Here is a 22,714-nt window from a genome sequence, read left to right as displayed (position 1 = left end):
ATTTTTGTGTCTCTCAGATTTTTTAAAGGACTATCTGACCTTCCCACAGAGAAAAGATATTGCTGCCAAGACTTGGCACATTGTTTATCTGAACCATCAGGGTCTGGAACCACAGTCACTTGATAGAAGGACATTATTTAAGAAATAGGAGGGCTAGGGGCTATGTGGGCACAAGAGGGTGATGTCACATTGACAGAAAAGCTGAGCACAGCTTTTTGCTTTGAAAAGCTCAGCCTTTCTTAGGACTCTCAAGTTCTCCGAAACTGGGATCAGACAACATACTGTATTCCTCACATTTGGGAAAAATAAAAGAGCCATGTGTTTTCTCTTGCATTATGGGAGGTTTAATTTTAGACAGATACTTTTTCCTTCTGTTTGACGAATAAGAATTAGTAAGACTTTGGGGACTTGGCATGAAGAAGAAACTTCCAGGGCTAGGAAATCAGCCACAGTTCTCCTAATTCCAGACGGATGAGATGGTATCTGAAAAGTTGACTTACTCTTTTGCTTTAAGCTGCTCTATGGGATATTGAGCTACTGAGTTCTTTTAAAAAATTTTTTTGTTATTGGGGCGCCTGGGTGGCTCAGTCGGTTAAGCGGCCAACTTCGGCTCAGGTCACAATCTCGTGGTCTGTGAGTTGGAGCCCCGCGTCGGGCTCTGTGCTGACAGCTCAGAGCCTGGAGCCTGTTTCGCATTCTGTGTCTCCCTCTCTCTCTGACCCTCCCCTGTTCATGCTGTGTCTCTCCCTGTCTCAAAAATAAATCAAACGTTAAAAAATTAAAAAAAATTTTTTTTTGTTATTGAAATAAGTTGACATATAGTGTTATATTAGTTTTGGGTGCCCAAAAGAGTGATTGGACCAATTCTATACATTATGTAGTACTTACCACACTAAGTATAGTCACCATCTGTCACCATACAATGTTATTAGAATGTTACTGACTATATGCTCTAAGCTTTACTTTTCATCTCCATGACTTATTTATTTTAGAACTGGAAGTATGTATGTCTTAATCCCCTTTCACCTATTTCACCCATTCCCCCCCTCTGGCATTTGCCAGTTTATTTGTTCTCTGCATTTATGAGTCCATTTCTGCTTATTAATTTGTTCTGTTTTTTAGGTTCCACATATAAGTGAAATCATATGGTATTTGTCTTTCTCTGACTTATTTCACCTAGCATAATATCTACTAGGTCCACCCATGTTGTCGCAAACAGCCAGATCTCATTCTTTCCTTAAGCCAAATAATATTCCATTGTGTGTATGCTCATGGTGGTGGTGGTGGTGGGGGTGGTGTGTGTGTGTGTGTGTGTGTGTGTGTGTGTGTGTGTGTACCACATCTCCTTTATTCATTTATCTATCGATGAACAATTAGGTTGCTTCCATATCATGGCCACTGTAAATAATGCTGCAATAAACATAGGGTTGCAAATATCTTTTTGAATTAGTGTTTTCATTTTCTTTAAATACCCAGTAATGGAATTACTGGGTTGTATGGTATTTTTATTTTTAATTTTTTAAGGAACTTCCCTGCTATTTTCCACAGTTGCTGCACCAATTTACATTCCCACCAACAGTGTATGAGGATTTCTTTCTTTCTACATCTTTACCAACGCTTGTTATTTCTTGTCTTTTTGATTTTAGTTATTCTGACTGGTGTTGTGATATCTCATTGTGGTTTGATTTGCATTTCCCTGATGATTAGTGGTGCTGAGCATCTTTTCATGTGTCTTTTGGTCATCTGAATGCCTTCTTTGGAAAAATGTCTATTCAGATCCTCTGCCCATTTTTAATTGGGTTATTTGTGGGGTTTTTTTGGTGTTGCGTTGTATACTTTTTTTTTAATTTTTAAAAAATGTTTTATTTCTTTTTGAGAGAGACAGAGTATGAGTGGGGGAGGGGCAGAGAGAGAGGGAGACACTGAATCTGAAGAAGGCTCCAGGCTCTGAGCTGTCAGCACAGAGGCCGACATGGGGCCTGAACCCACAAATGGTGACATCATGAACTGAGCTTAAGTTGGATGCTTAACCAGTTAAGTCACTCATATGACCCTTGTATAGGTTCTTTATACATTTTGAATATTAATTCCTTACCAGGTATATCATTTACAAATATCTTCCCCCAAAAATGCCTTTTTATTTTGTTGATGGTTTCCATTGTTGTGCAGAAGGTTTTTATTTTGGTGTAATCCCAATAATTCATTTCTACTTTTGCTTCCCTTGCCTCAAGAGACATATACAAAAATATGTTGCTAAGGTTGATGGTCAAGAGATTACTGCCTATGTTTTCTTTTAGTTTTATGGTTTCAGGTCTCACATTTAGGCCTTTTTTTTTTTTTTTTTAAGTTAGAGCATCTTAACTTTTCAGATCCCAATTTCCACATCTCAAAGTAGAATACTTTCTTCCCTCCTCTGAGTTATGGGCTTTCAGATATGAGCTATTATATGCAAAAGTGTTTTGCATGTAATTGACATTCAAAAGATGCATGTCTTCTTTGGGACATGAAACTAACTCTGAAGGGAAAGTGTTCCTTGCCTTTCCCCTCAGATGGGTCCACCTTACTCCAGGAGTCCCCATTAATAAACATGGAGAATATTGAGCTCCTGGGCCCAATTTGCTCTCTGCCTCCAAGATCTGCCAGCCTGGTCCTGTGAAGTGCAAAGAATTTGGAGGCAGTAGGCAGCTATGATGTTCATAAAATCCACTCTGAATCTGTTAATAGCACAAGGAATTGTAGTAAAATTTAAACTAAGACTAATTATATCTTTGCATTGTTGGGAACAAAATGTGTTGAATGTGATTGGAGAGTGGACTCCTACACAAGTTAACAAACTAATAGGTGGCCTCAGAAGCTACATTCTTCTTACACCCACCTGGCAATACTGTGCAGTGGAAACACTCAGGACCTGACTATGGAAGATGAGAGCAAAGATCATAGCTCTAGCACTTATTAGTTGCAAAACCCAGGATGAAAACCTTAATTTCCGCACAAAAATAAACATAAGCTACCCCACAGAGTATCACAAGGATCACATAGAATAATGTAGATGAGGCACTTTGTCAACTACATACGAGGTCTTGATTAAAAACAAATTTAGCAATAATAACATTGTTTTCATGAATCCTGTTAAAGTGATATAATTCTAACTTGGAGCTTTCTGTGTCCTTTCTAAGCTTCATGAAGGACATTTCAAGCATCACAGAGCTTCTCTAAAGGCTACACCTAGAATGCTATTGACATTGCCTTTCAACAATGAAGAAAATCTTCCATACGGTCAAACTCAACAAACCGTCCTGAAGAACGCTCTAGTGGGTGCAAAGAGAAGCATGAAGATGAGATTCTGTATTTTCCCTGCATGGAAATTCTCTAGATGTTTAGGGCACCAATAAAGTGTAAAAAAGCCACTATGAAACTTCATTCCAAGCGTATTCATGTGGTTGGGTCGCTTATGAAATCAACTAGAGGGAAGATCGTAGTGGACAGAGCAGTAGATTTGGAGTCAGAAGACCTGAGTTCAGATCTTGGCATTACTAGGATCATCAGATTCAGCAAATAAAAACACTAGACATCAGTTAATAATAATAAATTGTACACTTAAAGTTTTATTAAGAGGATAGATCTCTTGTTAAATTGTCTTTTCAGAAAAAAGAATTTAAAAAATGCCACAGGACACCCTGTTATATTTGAACTATTTCTAGTTATCTATGCATATTTACACAGAAATAAAAGAAAAATAGTGTATGGAACATACTTCTACTAAAAAATTATTTGTGTTTATCTAAAATAAATTATAAGTATCTAAATTACATAACTCTTTTTAAAATTATATTTCCCTGAATTGACTTTTTCTTAATATTTCCTGTTTTTCAGAGTTTTTTAAAATGTTTTATTTATTTATTTTGAGAGAGAACAAGAGAAAGAACGAGCAAAGGAGGAGCAGAGAGAGGGTGAGAGAGAACCCCAAGCAGACTACATGCTGTCAGCACAGAGCTCAGTGCAGGCTCAATCTCACAAATTGTGAGATCATGACCTGAGCCAAAATCAGGAGTGGGACGCTTAACCGACTGAGCCACCAAGGCATCCTTGCAGAGTTTTTAAGTAAAGTTTCTTACAGTTACAGTTTATGTTCCAATTACATTGTAGCATGGCTTCTACATCCAAATTATTTTGTCCTTTTTTGCACTGAACATACATTCATGAGAAAACATGCTCAACATTATGACGTGAGCTGGTACCCTGAACAAGTACTGAAATAAAATCAACAACTCTGTAAAACTGTTCTTCAATTTGATTTCTTGCAACATATAATCTCATCTTTCATGGTAGGAACTGATTTTCCATTCTTCAGGATTACATCTCATCTCTTGATCAATGACTCTTAAAATTGTTGTCCATTGACAAAAAGAAACATATTGTCATCAATTTTGATTCCCTTCTTTGTCACTACATATAACAATTTCACTTGTTCCCTACTGGATGAGTATTTAGGAATATCTATGTAAAACAATCAAGTTCTTCAAGGGGGGAAATCCATTTGAAAAACAGATATGACAAGTGCCGTAATCATTGTCCACTTTGAGATGGAATTTCTTTTCCTGTTCATGAGCAACATTGTCCCTTTAAGAACAGGCACTTAGGGGTGCCTGGGTGCCTCAGTCGGTTAAGCAACTGACTTCAGCTCAGGTCATGATCTTGCCTTCCTGAGTTCAAGCTCCATGTTGGGCTCTGTGCTGACAGCTCAGAGCCTGGAGCTTGCTTCAGATTCTGTGTCTCCCTCTCTCTCTTCCTGCCTCTCCCCTGCTCACACTCTGTCTCTCTCTCTCTCTCTCTCTCTCTCTCTCAAAAATAAACATTAAAAAAAAAAAAGAAAAAAGAATAGGCTCTTAAGGGAATATATTTCTCAATTCTTTAATCTATTCAATAAGTCCCTTTAAGCAATGGAGAACTTTAATAACACTGTTTACTCTTCTTTCAATTTGCATAATCTTACTATTAAAGAATACTGAAGACTAAAGAAATACTGAAATACTGAATACTGAAGACATGAACAAGAAATAAGTAGGCTTCACTCAATGGAGTGTTTTAAAGGTCAGCAAGAACTTGGGGAAACTTTTCTTCAGAAAGTATGATTTCAACACATCAAATAAACCAAGGGTTCTCTGTCTTTGTTTAATAGAATCAATGGGTTTTTAAATGTGAGACAATTAAATAATACAGAATGCCAACAGAACCAAAAATAATTTAATTGTTTAGTTTGACCAGAATAAATACTGAAGGTTAGATGGTCATCTCTGTCCCAATCATGATCCTGTGGCCTGCTGTCCATTTAGCAGGGGCTATGGATAGAGGCAGCTTTCCTTAAAAAGAACTCTGGGTAAGGCAGGCAACAACATACATCTTTATCTTACAGAATCAACTTATGCATCAAAGTATTTGCTTTAAAAAATGTTTGCAACAGGGAGCATAACTCCCCATTCCTTAAGTGTGGAATGACTTCTTCCAAAGAATACAGTATAGAAAGGAGGAGGGGTGCCTGGGTGGCTCAGCTGGTTAAGCGTCCGCCTCTTGATTTCTGCTCAGGTCATGATCTCATGGTTCATGGGATGGAGCCCCACATCAGGCCCTGCAGTGACAGCCCAGAGCCTGCTTGGGATCCTCTTTCTCTGCCCCTCCCTCGTTCACACACACTCTCTCTAAATAAATAAATAAATAAATAAACTAAGAAAAAAAAAAAGGTAGAAAAAAAGCAGCTCTATAGTAGAGAAACCTGAAGAACACTACCTTTGACCAGGTGATCAAGGTCAACATCAATAGTGTAAGTCATGTTGACAGAATGTACCCTTGATATTATGTGATGAAAATGGCATTTTACCTCTGTGATTTTGCTCCCCAAACCTCATATCCCTAGTCTAATCATGAGAAAAACATGAAGCAAATTCTAATTGAGGGGCATCCTACAGTATATCTGACCAGCACTCCTCAAAACTGGTAAGTCATTAAAACAAGGAAAGTCTGAGCAACTGTCACAGCCAAGAGGAGCCTAAGGAGACACGATGACTACATGTAATGTGGTGTCCTGGATGTGATCCTGGAACAGGAACAGGAAATTAGATAAAACCTAAGGAAATAATAATAGACTATGGTCTTTAATTAATTGAAATGTATTGATGTTGGGGGCACCTGGGTGGCTCAGTAGGTTAAGCGTCTGACTTTGGCTCAGGTCATGATCTCATGGTTTGTGGGTTCGAGCCCCATGTCAGGCTCTGTGCTGACAGCTCAGAGCCTGGAGCCTGCTTCAGATTCCATGTCTCCCTCTCTGTCTGCTCCTTTCCCACTTGTACTCTGTCTCAAAAACAAACATTAAAAAAATTTTTTTAATGTATTGATGTTGGTTCATTAATTATAACAAGTGCATCATACTAATGTAACATGGTTTTTTTTGAAGGTAAATATTATTTTAATGAATCTTGTACATGTGTCCATATGTGTGTATCTACATACACACACACACACACACACACACGTACACACACACACACACGCACACACACACACACACATCCATGATATACAATGTATTTTTTCCCAGGGGTTGACTTGAAAGGAATCTCAGAAAGCAGACTGCTTTTTTTTTTTAAGTGTTTATTTATTATTGAGAGATAGACACAGAGCATGAGCAGGGGAGGGGCAGAGAGAGGGGGAGACACAGAATCTGAAGCAGGCTCCAGGCTCTGAGCTGTCAGCACAGAGCCCGACGTGGGGCTCGAACTCACAACCCACGAGATCATGACCTGAGCTGAAGCCAGACACTTTACTGACTGAGCCACCCAGGTGCCCCCTCGGAAGCAGACTGCTTTAAACGGTGCAGAGCTTCTCTGATGTGCCAAGCCCTCCTCTTTGGGTCAGACTTCCATGTTTACCACAGAAGCCCCTCTTTTTATCCGTGGTCTGCAGGCCCTACTGATATTATACTTTTTGAGGAACACTATTCTTTAAAAATTTTTTTAATTTACATCCAAATTAGTTAGCATATAGTGCAACAATGATTTCAGGGGTAGATTCCTTAATTCCCCTTACCCATTTAGCCCCTCCCCCATCCCACAACCCCTCCAGTAACCCTCCGTTTGTTCTCCATATTTATGAGTCTCTTTTGTTTTGTCCCCCTCCCTGTTTTTATATTATTTTTGTTTCCCTTCCCTTATGTTCATCTGTTTTGTCTCTTAAAGTCCTCATATGAGTGAAGTCAGATGATATTTGTCTTTCTCTGACTGACTAATTTCACTTAGCATATTACCCTCTAGTTCCATCCACACTGTTGCAAATGGCAAGATTTCATTCTTTTTGATTGCCAAGTAATGCTATATATATATACATACCACATCGTCTTTATCCATTCATCCATCGATGGACATTTGGGCTCTTTCCAGACTTTGGCTATGGTTGATAGTGCTGCTATAAACATGGGGGTGCATGTGTCCCTTAGAAACAGCACACCTGTATTCCTTGGATCAATACCTAGTAGTGCAATTGCTGGGTCGTAGGGTAGTTCTATTTTTAGTTTTTTGAGGAACCTCCATACTGCTTTCCAGAGTGGCTGCACCAGCTCGCATTCCCATGTAACATGTTAATAACAGGGGAAACCATATGGAAGCGGTAGAGTGGAACTCTCTGTGCCATCTGCTTAAATTTTCTGTAAATTTAAAGTTCTAAAAAATAAAGTCCATCGGTTAAAAAACTTCACAGAGATACGGCAGGAAAGATAAATAAATGAGCATAACTGTCAGCAAATCAACTAAATAAAAGTTTATGAATTGAATTGAGAATTAGGAGAGGTAACTGAATACAGCAAAATTCAGAGTAAAAGAAGATTTTTAAAAATCATCTATTGTCACTTTCCACAGCACATTATACTACCCATTGTCTTATTTGGTTCTCACAGTATCTTTGAGGTAAATGTTGTTCCTGTCTGTAAGTGAGAAGCTGAAGCTTAGACTTATGAAATTCTTGGTTCCAGTTCATTCCACTAGTGAGGGGACATAGCCAGAATTTACATGTGTCTCTTATATCCATGGCTTTTTCCTCAGTGTCGTATGGCAGAGAATAAAGGTCAAAAGAATGAAAGAGGGGTTGAGGGGATGTGTGAAATAGATGATGAGAATTAAGAAGTGTACTTGTCCAGATGAGCACCGGGTGCTGTATGAAAGTGTTGAATCTCTATATTATATACCTGAGACTAATATTATACCATACATTAACGAACTGGAATTTAAGTAAAACCTTTAAAAAAAAATGAAAGCAGGAAATTCAACCCAAAACATATCTGCTAAGGTTGAGGCCCTGTGTTGAAATGTATGAGATTACAGAGAAGGTCAGTCATGGACCCTGACCTTGAGGAATATATGCTCTAATGGGGGAGACAGAAAAATATAATTTGCAGTAATACCTGGTCCACTGGCATGGAGAGGAGATGCAGATGTGGCTGTTGAACATGCACACAATCTTATTCCCGTGGGTGCTAAGAAGTTTCAAGGTCAGACTCCTACACTTCTGTGCAATCACTGCAAATTAGAAGATTATTTCTTTTCACCTGAGGGAGCATTGAAGGATAGGCATCTGGTTTCGTTTCAGGTGTAAACAAGATGACACACATAAATGATAAAGAGGACAACCTTTTATCTGACATAAAGGTTTCTGCCTATAGTTTTTCAGCTGTACAAGCTTTCCTTGCCACTAAACAGTTTAGCTGACATTCTGATTTTAAGCTTAGATTCACCAAAGGACTCATATCTTTCATTAATCGGAGTGCAATAATACAATAATAGTTATAGGGCACTTACTAGATGGCAGGACTCTTCTAAGTGCTTTATATACATTATTGCTTTAATCTTTACAACTATCCTAAAATGGGACTATTTTAACCCCTATTTTGCAACTGAGAAATCTAAGACATGAATAAGTTTAAAACTTGTCCAGGGTTACCTAACTATATTGACAGAGACACAATTTGAACAGGAGAATGTGACTTCATAACCCATCTTATAATTGTGGTATATTGTTCATCTATTCACCCCCCGAACACACACACAGACACACACACTGAAAAAGTATATTAAAGTGTGTTTACTACACTATAATTTGTATGTGAGTAAATATACTTTCTCTATTTTCTAAAATTATTTTGATCTTCACAACCTCCCCAGGAGCTAATTAGCAGGGGCATAAAAGTTCTCAATTTCATTTAGTTTAAAAATGAGTTCAGGGGTGCCTGGGTGGCTCAGTCGGCTAAGCGTCCGACCTTAGCTCAGGTCACAATCTCGCAGTTCGTGGGTTCGTGCCCCGCGTCAGGCTCTGTGCTGACAGTTCAGAGCCTGGAGCCTGTTTCAGATTCTGTGTCTCCCTCTCTCTCTGACCCTCCCCCATTCATGCTCTATCTCTCTCTGTCTCAAAAATAAATAAACGTTAACAAAAATTAAAAAAAATAAAAATAAAAATGAGTTCAAATATGTACCATCAGCATGTGGGACTCATTCCTGGAATGCATAGATGGTTCAATATATAAAAATTAATGTGCTCCATCACATTTACAGAATAAAAAAAACCCACATAATGATCTCAAGTGGTGCAGAAAAACATTTAACAAAATTCAACACCCTTTCTTGATAAAAACCCTCAACAAACTAGGATTGAAAGGAAACTACCTCAACATAAACACCATGTATGAAAAACCCACAGCTGACATCATACTCAATGGTGAAAGACTGAAAACTTTTCCTCTAAGATCAGAAACAATATAAGGATGTTCATTTTCATCACTTGTATTCAACATAGTAGTGGAAGTCCTAGTCAGAGCAATTAGTCAAGCAAAAGAAATAAAGTCATCCAAATTGAAAAGGAAGAAGTAAAATTATCTCTGTTCACAGACAACAGAAACATGTCTGTAGAAAACCCTAGAGATTACACACACACACACACACACACACACACACACACACACAGAGTTAGAACTAATAAATTCATCAACATTAGAGGATACACAATCAACACACAAAAATCAGTTGCACTTATTTACACCCACAATGAACGATCCAAAAATGAAATTAAGAAAACAATTTTATTTACAATAGCATTAAGAGCATAAAGTATTTAAGAATAAACTTAACTGTGAGGGTGAAAGACTTGCATAGTGATAACTACAAAACAATGCTGAAATTAAAGACATCAATAAATAGCAAGACATCCCACGATCATGGATTGGAAGACTTAATGTTGTTAAGATGTCAACACTACCCAAAGCAATCTACAGATTTGGTGCAATCTCTACCAAAATTTCAGTGATGTTTTTTGTAGAAAAGGAAATATTCTTCTAAAATTCATCTGGAATCTCAAGGGATCTCGGATAGTCAGAGCAATTGTGAAAAAGAAGAACACAGTTGGAAAACAACACTTGCTGATTTCAAAACTTACTACAGAACTATGGTAATCAATACTGTGTGGTACTGGTGTAATGACAGATATGAAGACCAATGGAACTGAATAGAGAACACAGAAATAAATCCTTGCATACACGGTCAAATGACTTTTGACAGGGTGCCAAGATGATTCAGTGGGGGAAAGGACAGTCTTTTAAACAAATAGTGTTGGGAAAACTGGATGTCCACATGCAAAAAACTTGAAGCTAGATCCTTACCTTACACCATATATAAAAATAAACTCAAAAGGCATCAAATATCTAAACGTAAAAGCTAAAACTTCTAGAATTCTTAGAAGAGAACATAGGGAAAATCTTCATGACAATGGATTTGGCAACGATTTCTTGACTATGACACCAAAAGCATCTACAGGTAGGGGTGGAGAGGCCGGAAAGAACATTTTCTCAGGGGTGCCTGGGTGACTCAGTTGGTTAATATCCGACTTTGGCTCAGGTCATGATCTCATGGTTTGTGAGTTCAAGCCCCGCACCGGGCTCTTGTGCTGGCAGCTCAGAGCCTGGAACCTGCTTCAGATGCTGTGTCTCCCTCTTTCTCTGCCCCTCCCCTACTTGCACTCTGTCTCTGTCTCTCTCTCTCTCAAAAATAAATAAACATTAAAAAGAAAATTTTCTCAGAGGGGGTAAAATTCTAGTTGGGTTTTCAAGCAAGGAATTATGTTACTACTTAACGGTTTTACATGTATATTTTATATCTACAACTAGATCAAAAGCAATTCATGGGAGGCAGCCTGAAAGAATCATAGCTTCAGATTTAAAAGGATCATTAGAGATTATTTAAACCAATACCTTCATGGTGCTACTGTAGACTGACTGTGTCCCTCCCAAATTTGTATGTTGAAACCTAATCCCTAATGTGGTGGTATTTGGAGGTGGAGCCTTTAGGAGGTAATTAGGTCATGGAACCCTCATGAATTAGAATGGTGCCTCTATAAGAGGCTCCAGAATTATTCCTTACCCCCTTTCTGACATGTGGGGACATAGAGGGAAGATAGCTGTCTATGAGCCAGGAAGCCAGTTCAGAAATATATTTCTGTTGTCTATACGCCACCAGTCTATGGTAGCTTGTTATAGCAGCCCAAACAGACTAACCCACTAACAAAGAAACTGGGGCTCTGAAAGGGGACATAACTTGCTCCAAGTTCTTTTTTCATCTTCATCATGGTAACTGTCACAGACTTAATAGGTCTAAATCTCCCCGACCTGGGAATATGAAATGATTTCTCCAATATCCAAATGATGAAGGTTTTGTGCCCCCATCCCACTTGATTGAAGAAAGTCTAGTCATCCAATAGGCTCTCTTCCCTAGGTGGTTTTACCATCAGAGAAGCTTGCACGTTCTGCAAGTCCAGCCTGATGGAGTATGCTACCTGTTTAAGCTAATGGTCTCAGGATGTTGCTTTTCTATGTATTTTGATCGAAATAATTTTGTTATTTTCTGTTTTTCTAAGCATGGCCTTTCACTTTCCTGCCTGTCACATGGGACAGTTTGGGGATTATCATCTGTCCTTGAACACCTGCTGCCATCACTCTTTTGGCATGAGCAGTGAGGGAAGGAAACAAACCCTTCCTTTAATTGATGGTGGATAGAAAGCAGAAGAGAGAGAATAAGGTATACATATTGCTGAATGTGGCTGCTCAGAGTCTTCAGACCCATCTGGTCAGGGTCCTAGGAGGATGCCCCCCCACCCAGCTGCTAGTCTGGCACCTTCTGGTTGGTGCCGTTTTTAAAAAATTTTTTAATGTTTATTTATTTTTTAGAGAGAGAAAGACAGTGTAAGCGGGGAAGGGGCACAGAGAGAGGGAGGCACGGAATCTGAACCAGGCTCCAGGCTCTGAGCTGTTAGCACAGAGCTTGATGCGGGGCTTGAACTCATGAAGTGTGAGATATCATGACCTGAGCCCAAGTCAGATGCTCAACCGACTGAGCCACCCAGGCACCCCTGGTTGGTGCCGTTTTATCTCTCATGAAAGACAAGCCCTTGAGTACCTCGTCTGCCCTGAAGTTGAAGTTCCATCTACCATGAAGCAGTTGGAGGGCCATCACCCTAGTCCTCATCTTCTATTCCAGAATCAACATCTTTCCAGGCAGGCAGGGTGACTAGAAATGGAAACATCTGCCTAATTGAGGAGAAGCCTCTTCTACTCCATGCAAGGTGGGTTGTAGCGCAGAATGGCCCACAAAAATCCAGTCTCATTAAATCAAAATATGTCAGTGTCAGCACAAGTGAGTTATTTCTTCAAATTATCTGTTGACACTGACAGTCCAGTGCAGTCTAGTTCCTTCCCTCCTATTGTTTTCTCCAGCTCCAAATAATGTTTGGGATCTCACATTTTGGTACGTTTTTCAGATTTCTAGATCTCTGAGGATAAAACTCTCTTATTTCCTCAATAACAAACAATAAAGCTCTTTCAATTCAACCAAAGAAAAGAATATTTTTCCCCAAATAAGTACAAATTCTGCAGAGTGGCACCACCGAAGCACATCAAATTTATATAATCTAAAAGAAAACTGAGCTGCTTCATCCAAAATATCTGCTTTCATGTCATTTCCATTTTTCTCAAAAAAAGGATGCATGAGTAGTCGAGATATATGTATACATTGAACACTTCAAGTGGTGTCCCTCAAATCAATTAAGGTCTTCTTTAAAGGCCAAGTGAGTAAGATAAGTCTTCAATTTTTACAAAAAAAGGAAAGAAGAACTGCTTAAAACTTGAAAATTACACATAGCTGACTTCTAGCCATCAGAGTTTTAAAAGTCTTAGGGCTTAAAATAGTCTTGATGACTATTATATAATAGATCTATTATAGATAGAGAGAACATAGGGAAAATGTTCATGACAATGGATTTGGCATCATTTCTCTCTATTATAGATCTATTATATAATAGATTCATCTAATAAATAGATGAATGAAGCTGAATAACTCAAGCGTTTATTGAATACTTATTATATGCATGCACTTAGCTAGGTAATGAGCATACCACTGGAAAATAAAACAGGAATTTCCTACTTTCCTGGAATTTCAGCCTGGTGGAGGAGACAGGAAATAAACAAATAAACACTTAAATGCAAATTGTGATAAGTACCAAGAATAAACTGGGCTTGGTTCTCTCTCTTTTCTAAAAAATTTTTTTAATGTTTATTTATTTTTGAGAGAGAGACACAGAAACAGAGACAGAGCATGAGCGGGGGAGGGGCAGAAAGAGAGGTAGACACAGAATCTGAAGCAGGCACCTGGCTCTGAGCTGTCAGCACAGAGCCCGACATGGGGCTCTAACTCACAAACCTTGAGACCATGACCTAAGCAAAGTCGAACGCTCAAATGACTGACCCACCAGTCACCCCTTGATTCTCTCTTGATCCAGAATAAAGGTGTATGGGGAGAGGATGCCCCTTCCTTTTTTTAAGCAAGCTCCACACCCAATATGGGACTTGAACTCACAACCCTGAGATTGAGAGTCTCATGCTTCACTACTAAGCCAGCCAGGCACCTGGAGATAACTTCTTTAAATAAGATGTTAGGGAGGGCCTTTAAAGACTGAGTCATTTAAGCCTAGATTGAAAATTGAGTTGGAGTCAGATGTACTGAGGACAGTGAGCCATGTGTGTGAAGGCTCTCCCCCTCCAGTGCCTGCAGAACTGAAGGCAGGCCAGTGATGGTACAGCTTAATGAAGAGGAAGAGAGAGAGAGGGTTGTGTTATTTCATGTAGGTCCTAATAGGATGCTGTAAGGGGTCTAGATTGTATGCATTTGGGGGAGCCAATTTAAATAGGATTTTAAATAGGGCTGGGGTGGGGATTTGGCAGAAGATACAATTAAATTCACAATTTCAAACGATTACCCAGTTTGCTGTGTGGTGAATGGATAGAACGTATGCAGAGGATAGGATCCAAGAGACCAGTTAGGAGGCTCTTCTTGCAGGTGAGAGAGGAGGGTGACTTGGACTAGGATGGTGGCATGGACATTTGATCTGTAGGTGCGATCCCCTACAGAGGTGGTCAAGTAAAAATGAGATAAAAGTCAAGCATGACTGATGATTTGTGGCTCCTGTCTTGAGGCGCTTACATAAAGGCTTCTCTCTTTGACTTTATGTCCTCCTGGCCTTATCTTCAGTGACAATATGACCAAGAGCACATTTAAAAACCTGCAATTGCCCTCGTAGCTATCCAGAAAATGCACAAAATGAAATTTGCATCCTTCACCTTTTCAGGTCATTGCATTCAACCTACGAGGCAGCAGTCCTAGGTTCCTAGCTTGCTGCCACCAAGGTTTATTCATCTCTGTATTTTTTGTGTCACTTAGCACTCTATTAATACAGAGCTCATGGTCAATGAATTCTACGTTGATCTAAAGTGACAAAAACTCAATATCTTCAGAGTTAGCGGGTCTACCATTTGAAAGCGGTTTCAGAATTTGGGAACAGGCACAAAGTCATTAGGAGCCAGATATAAGAATAGCTTTGCTTAATGGCATGATTTAGGCCTAAAGTAGTGAGTGGTTTTTCTTGCATGGCTCATAAACTGAAAAGACAGCCCCCGGAGAGCAGCTACCTCCTGCTCAGACCCCTGAATCCACACACCAAGCTGCATGTGCTTACTCATGGGGCACTTACAGTACTTAGGGTACCATCTGGGCACTGGATATTAAAGTTGCATAAAATATGGACCCTTGAGGAGAATAAGGTGACCTCTTCTACATAAGGCTTCCATAAGCAATCTATTCTTCTCCTACCAAAGCATATATCTCACTGCACTGCAGTTTTTTTGTTAGTCTGTCTTGCACTAAGTAAGGCTGATGTGCTCCATGAGAGCAGAGACACGTGTATTTTTTCTTCACCATTGTAGCCCTTGCCCCTAGCAATGCCTGGTACCTAGTGGAGTGGATGCTTGTGTTTGCCTACACATCACCTTCCCTCTTCTTTAATAAGGGAACACTCTCTCCCATGAAGCATCCATTCCATTTGGTTTACTTGACTCTGATCCCGTCTGTATTGCAAGAGAGTGGCACACACCAGCATTCTCTCTGAAGTTTTTCAGTAAGAGATTTTAGGGAAGACTCTTGCCCCTTGTCTTGGCCAAGCTGCAAATGAATCTTGGCAGCCACCACACCTGCCCCATGGATGCTGTTGGTGTTTCACCTAGATTCCCTTCACCAGGGAGATTCAGACAATCCCTTATCCCACAGCCCTTGGCTGACTGGCAAGGGGTTACAAAATCAGAACTCCTTGTCTCAAGGTGGGATATAAACTCTGTGGTATGATTTATGCTTCAGATCTCCCCATGGGAAAAGGCTGAAGCTAGTAGTCTCCAGCAGAGCCTGCGTTCTTGCTTAGCTTCCTGCCCCTGCTTCCCTCACGTACGTTTTCCTGAAAGCATTCCCTCAATAAATCACTTTCATAGGAATCCTACTTCAGACTCTATTTCTAGGGAATCCAACCTAGTCAGCGTGTAGAAAAGAAAGATTAACACTAATAACAGCATTTGAATGTCTGGATCTTTACCATGTTTTTCCTTGTACTTTGTAGTTAGGTGAGCTGATTTGTTTAAGCTATTTGGATTTTAGTTTCTGTCAGTTGCATCTAAAAGAGTCCTGACATTTAGCAGCATTCTATAAACATTGACTAAGTATATCGAATTATAAGTAGAACAAAGTAGAAAGTATAGGTGAGGATGAAAACATGGTGAGCAAGTCTGTTTAAGCTACTTGGATTGGGTTTCTGTCATTTGCATCTTAAAGAGTCCTGACATTCAGCAGACATTCTATAAATATTTGTTGAATAAGTGTATTGAATTATAAATAGCGGGAAATGGAAATACAAATGAAGATGCAATAAATGGCATTCAGTGTTTTGAGAAATGGTAATTTGCATTTATCTGAGCCCCTAAATATAAATAGGAAATCAGCAGAAATGTGGGTAGTGGAGACATTCTAGGCCTTAGGAACCTTCGTAAGAACAAAGGTTTTGGCAACCTGGACTGATGGGTGTTAGAGAAAAGATGAGTTGTCCTACACGGATAGAGTGGAGGAATGTAAAAAATGCTTATTTTGTTGAAGCAACAAGTTTATGAGATCGTATGAAGGGAAAGGAGTTCATCACCGGTGTGTATTTCCAAGCTTGTGGGCTAATGCTGACAGGTGGGCTCTAAGAGAAAGTACAAGATGTACAGACAATACTCTGATATGTTTGGGCTGTAACAGCAGACAGATTGCAGCAAATGTAATCAAGCTGTGGCTGTTCGTCATGGTCACATGCAATCAGAGTAAAGATCTGCTGAGACCCATTGATTCTGAGGTGTGTTCTTTACCCACATGGGAGCTGAGTATACACACGGCAGTCTCCTTGGTATCATTTTGTCCTATTTCACCAGGGAGGTGCAACAGTTGGCCTGTACAGCATAGATATATTTATTTTGATCTGGTTAAGTCATCATGAAAGTTGTTGGTTTTTTGTCAGAAAACAATAAATACTAAAAATATACAGTACTTTGTATTGATTGCTCAGAATAATGCCTGCTGTCACGATGTATAATGGGAATTTTCATTTATGATGCTTTAACATAAATCGTGCCATTTAATCTTCATAAGTGCCCAACAACGATCAAAGTTTTAAACTTTGCCAGAGTCACCAGACTTTGAACAATGCCTTCTCTCTTCAAGTTCACACCTCTTTCTTTCTTTCTTTCTTTCTTTCTTTGAGAGAGAGAGAGAGTGCAAGTTGGGGAGAGGGGCAGAGGGAGAGAGAGAGAGAATCTCAAGCAGTCTCTGTACTCAGCGTGGAGCCCAGCCCGGGGTTCAGTCTCACGACTCTGGGAGCATGACCTGAACTGAAATCAAGAGTAGGTGATTCAACCAACTGAGCCACCCAGGCACCCCCACACCTCTTTCTAATACCTGAGAATAGCCTCATGGTGATCCCTATGGATATTCAATAAATATTTGCTAAGATGCACTGATATAGCACAGTTAGTTCTTGGTTTTTGTTTCTCTGTGCTCCTCAGGATAATGGGGTTCTTTGTCTGACACCTCCCCAGCACCCAGAGAGTCAGCCTGCCCCTAGTAATAGGCCCTCTTCCTCGGCAGCTTTTATTGCTGGAAAAGCCTGACCCTTATATTACATGGCTTTTGAACATGTCATAGGCATTTCAAACTTAACATGTCTAAAATTGAATTTCTTATACACATGAAACTAATATAATAACATTGTATGTAAGTTACACTGGATTTAAAAATAAAAAGCATAATAAAATTTAACAAAATGGAATTCTTGATGATTTTCTGAGACCTATATATACTCCAGTTGGCTCCCACTCTTCCCCTTGTCAGCATCCCCCTGCCACGCCACCACCCAGTGAGTTATTAAAGCCAGAAACTTAAGTGTCAGCCTGTTAATTTCACTTTCAAATGACATCTAGAACCTATTTACTTCTCTTCATCTCCACTAGTACTGTCCTAGGCTAAAGCATCCTTCTTTCATTTTGACCACAGCAATAGCCGCCTAAGTGGACATCATGATTACAATCTACACACTCGATCCCCTCTACACACGTCAGCCAGAGTGAGCTTTTATTTTATGTCATTTTCAGAGTGACCTCTTAAAAATGTAAATCAGGGGCACCTGGGTGGCTCAGTCAGGTTAAGCATCCAACTCTTGATTTTGGCTCAGGTCATGACCTCACGGTTTTTAGGATCAAGTTCTGCATCGGGCTCTGTGCTGATGACATGGAATCTGCTTGAGATTCTCTCTCCCTCTCTCTTTGTCCCTCCCCCACTCCTGTGCATGTTCTCTCTCTCCTCTCTCTCAAAATAAAGAAATAAATAAACATTTTTAAAAATGTAAATCATGGGTGACTGAGTGGCTCAGTTGGTTAAGTGTCCAACTCTTGATCACAGCTCAGGTCTTGGTCTCAGGGTGGTAAGTTCAAGCCCCCCTTGGACTCCACCTGGGGCATGGAGCCTACTTTAAAAAAAAAAGTAAATCAGATCACAACATTCTTTGGTTTAAAACTAGTTAGGGACACCTGGGTGGCTCAGTCGGATAAGCCACCGACTCTTGATTTTGGCTCAGGTCATGCTCCCAGGGTCGTGGTATTGAGCCTCACTTCGTGTGGAGCCTGCTTGAGATTCTCTCTCTCCTCCTCTGCCCCTCTTCCACTGTTGAGGGAACACACTCTGTCTCTTTCTTAAAAAAAAATGTTTAATAGTTTCCAACTGCATTTTGGATAAATCAGCTGTCAAGTAACCTACAATGCCCTGCATATATTGCCTGCTATGTCTCCAGTATTACTGTCCTCTTTGCTCAGTACACTCTAGTCACCTTGGCTTTCTGTTAGTTCTTGAGTACATCTAGCTCTTTCCTGCTACAGGGACTTCATTGTTATACTTTTTCTGCTTGGAATGCTCTTGATGAGCCTAGTTCTCTCTATTCTTCATGACTTGACACATTTTAACTCATTAAGGAGGTTTTCCATAAAATTGCTATCAACAGTTCTTATCTCTGGTATTCTCAATTAGGCACATTTTCCTTTTCTTTACAGCAATCTGCAATTATTTGCTGTAATTATTTCATTATTTGTGAAATTCCTGGTTATATATCTTCTGTGTAAGAAAGTAAACTTCATAAAGGCTGTGATATCATCTAGTCTTGGTTATATCATTAATTCCTGGCACACAGTAGGCCCTGAATAAATATTCTTCAAATGAACAAATGATTGAGTGACCTCTTGTCTAAGATGGCAATAGGACCAGTATTTATCTTTGCCCTCGTGTCACTCAGGTGACAACTTGCCCTAGCCTAGGTCCAAGAGAAAGTGTAGAAATTTGAGATCAGTCTTGCTGTAGTGGAAACATTATATGATGTGGAATCAAAAGAACAGCATTCTAATTTGGGAGAGTTACCTAACCTTTATGAACATCGGTTCTCTCCTGTGTAAGAACAGGGATCATGACATAGCTTGTAGTCCCATTATCTTGTATCCACAATGCCTGATATACAACAGATGCTAAAAATATGAGTTTATTTAACAAAACAATAATTCTACCTTAGAGGATTTTTGTGAGGATTAAATGAGATATAGTTTATAATATACCTAATAGTTTGGGGTATATTTTAAATGCTTTTTAAATGCTTATCTCATAGAACATGCAATTGAAAGAAACTTAAAGTTGCTTTCTTTAAAAAAAAAAAAGTTTATTTTGAGAGGGAGAGAGAGAGAGCACTGAAGGGGCAGAGATAGAGGGAGAGAGAATCCCAAGCAGGTTCTATGCTGTCAGCACAGAGCCCAACGAGGGGCTCAAACTCACGAACTGTGAGATCATGACCTGAGCTGAAATCAAGAGCTGGTCGCTCAACAGACTGACCCACCCAGGTGCCCCTAAAGTTGCTTTCTTATTCAAAACAACTCTGAAAAAGAACAAAGTTGGAGGAATAACACTTCATGATTTCAAAACTCACTGAAAAGCTACAATAATCAAGGCACTGCGGTACTGGCATAAGACTAGATACAAGATAAACAAAATCGGATTGAGAGTCCAGAAATAAACCATTGCATTTTCAGTCAGTTGATTTAAAAAAAAAAGTACTGAGATAGAATATCATAACATAAAATTTTCCATCTGAATCATTTTCAAGTGTACATTTCAGTGATATTAAATGCATTCATAATGTTGGCTAACCATCTCCACCATTCATTTTCATAACTTTGAATCCTGTAAAATTGAAACCCTCTACCCCTTAAACAATAACTCCTCATTTCCCCTTTCCAGCTCCTGGAAAACACAATTTTATTTTCTGTCTTTATAATTTTGACTATTTTAAACACCTATCTCATATAGGTAGAAACATATAATATTTATCTTTTTGTGACTGACTCATTTTTCTTAGCGTAATGTCTTCAAGGTTTACCCATGTTATAGCATGTGTCAGAATCTTCTTCGTATTTAAGGCTGAATGATATATTCCATTGTATATTTGCTTGGGTTGCTTCCATGTTTTAACAATTGTGAATAACGTTGCTATGCACAGGGGTGTAAAAATATGCTTGAGTCCCTGCTTCCAATTCTTTTGGATATATATCTGGAAGTGGAATGCTAGATCATATGGTAATTGCATTTTTAATTTTTCAAGGAACTGTCATCTCTTTTCCATAGGAGTTGTACCATTTTATATTCCTCTGACAGTGCACAAGGGTTTCATTTTCTCCACATCCTCACTGACACCTGTTGTTTTATGCTTTTGTTAGATAGTAGCTATCCTAATGGATTTGTACTTTTGATTTGCATTTACCTAATGATTAGTGATACTGAGCATCTTTTCATGTGCTTCTTGATCATCTGTGTATCTTCTTTGAGAAATGCCTGTCTAAGTCTTTTGCCCAATTTTTAATCAGATTGTTTGTTTTTTGTTGTTGAGTTTTAGGTGCTCTCCAAATATTCTGGATATTACTCTCTTACCATATATATGATTTGCAAATCTTTCCTTCCATTTTGTGGGTTGCCTTTTTATTCTGTTGATAATGTCTTTTGATACACATAATTAAACATTTTTCATGAGGTCTAATTTGTCTATTTTTTATTTTGATTTCTGTGCCTTTGGTGTCATACCAGGAAATCAATGACCAACCCAATGCTGTGCAGCTTTTGTTGTATATTTTCCTCGAAGAGTTTCATACTTGTAGGTCTCACAGTTAAGTCTTCTTTCCCTTTTGAGTTAATTTTTGTATATGATATTAGTTAAAGATCCATTCACTCTTTTGCGAGTGAATATCTAGTTTTTCCAGTACCATTTGTTGCGAAGACTGTCCTTCCCTCATTGAATTGTCTTGGTAGCCTTGTCAAAATCATTTGACCATACATGCAAGAGTTTATTTTTGGGCTCTTTATTGTATTCCATTGGTCTATATGTCTGTCTTCATGACAGTACCACACTGTTTATGGTCACCTGACTTTTGACAAGGGTGCCAAGACAATCCAATGGAGAAAGAGTGATAGTTTAGAAAAATGATTTTGGGACAACTGGATATCCACATATATAAGAATGTTATTGGATAAAATTTAACTCAGAATGGGTGAAAGACCTACACGTAACAACTAAAACCACAAAGTTCTTAGAAAACAACATGGGTGTAGATCTTTGTGACCTTGGATTAGACAACGGTTTCTTAAATATAATGTCAAAAGCACAAGTAACCAAAGAAAAAAAAGATATATTGGGCTTCACCAAAACTAAAAATTTTGTGCCAAAGGACACTGTCAAGAAAGTGAAAACTCAAACAATGGAAGAAAATATTTACAAATTATATCTTAGACAAGGAGTTATATCTAGAATATATAAAGAAGTCTTAAAACTCAACAACAAAAACCAAACAACCCAATTAAGAAAATTTTCTGAACATTTATTTATTTTTGAGAGAGAAAGAGCACATGTGAGGTGGAGGAGGGGTAGAGAGAAGTAGACAGAGGATCTGAAGCAGTCTCTGCACTGACAGCAGAGAGCCTGATGTGGGGCTGGAACTCACAAACCATGAGATCATGACCCAAGCCGAAGTCAGACGCTCAACCAACCAAGCCACCCAGGCGCCTCACAAACAACCCAATTTTAAGATGGGCAAAGGACAAACCATAAGTGACTCTTAAAAACTGAGAATAAACTGAGGGTTGATGGGGGGTGGGAGGGAGGGGAAAGTGGGTGATGGGCATTGAGGAGGGCACCTGTTGGGATGAGCACTGGGTGTTGTATGGAAACCAATCTGACAATAAATTTCATATTTAAAAAAAAAATAAAGAGGAGAAGATAGCGGCATAGGAGGATGCTGGACTCACCTTTTCCTGCTGATCACTTAGATTCCACCCACATCTGCCTAAATAACCCAGAAAACCACCAGAAGACTAGCAGAACGGACTCTCTGGAGCCAAGCATAGACAAGAGGCCCATGGAAGAGGGTAGGAAGGACCAAGAGGCGGTGCGTGCTCCACAGGCTGGTGGGAAGGAGCCGGGGTGGTGGAGGGGCAGCCTGCCCAGCAAGGCAGAGACCCCCGAGTCTGGCTTGCAAAAGCGGAGGGAACAGACTTCATGAATTCTGACAGCCAGCGGAACTTAACATCTGGAATGTTATAAGTCAACAGCTCTGCTCAGAGAGCGGGAGGGTGAGAGGACACCGGGAGAGAGAGGTGTTGAGCCCTGGAAGACAGAGCTCAGCTCGGCAGGGAACAAAGGTGCTGGCCAG

General features: G+C 39.4%; 1 protein-coding gene across 1 annotated transcript in view; it reads right to left on the bottom strand.

Moving 5' to 3' along the window:
- LOC144612860 (uncharacterized) overlaps window positions 1-22,714 on the bottom strand; it is a 120,022-nt gene that overhangs the window by 1,083 nt on the left and 96,225 nt on the right. Inside the window, exon 5 of the mRNA XM_081790158.1 lies at window positions 8,447-8,561. Within this exon, the coding sequence (XP_081646284.1) occupies window positions 8,447-8,561 (115 nt within the window). The remainder of the gene's footprint in view (window positions 1-8,446; window positions 8,562-22,714) is intronic.

Source organism: Panthera onca, chromosome D1 (assembly GCF_046562875.1).
Source record: "Panthera onca isolate mPanOnc1 chromosome D1, mPanOnc1 haplotype 2, whole genome shotgun sequence".
Classification (NCBI taxonomy): Eukaryota; Metazoa; Chordata; class Mammalia; order Carnivora; family Felidae; genus Panthera; species Panthera onca.
Note: the sequence above shows the minus strand (reverse complement) of the source record. Positions and strands in the feature narration are given on the sequence as shown.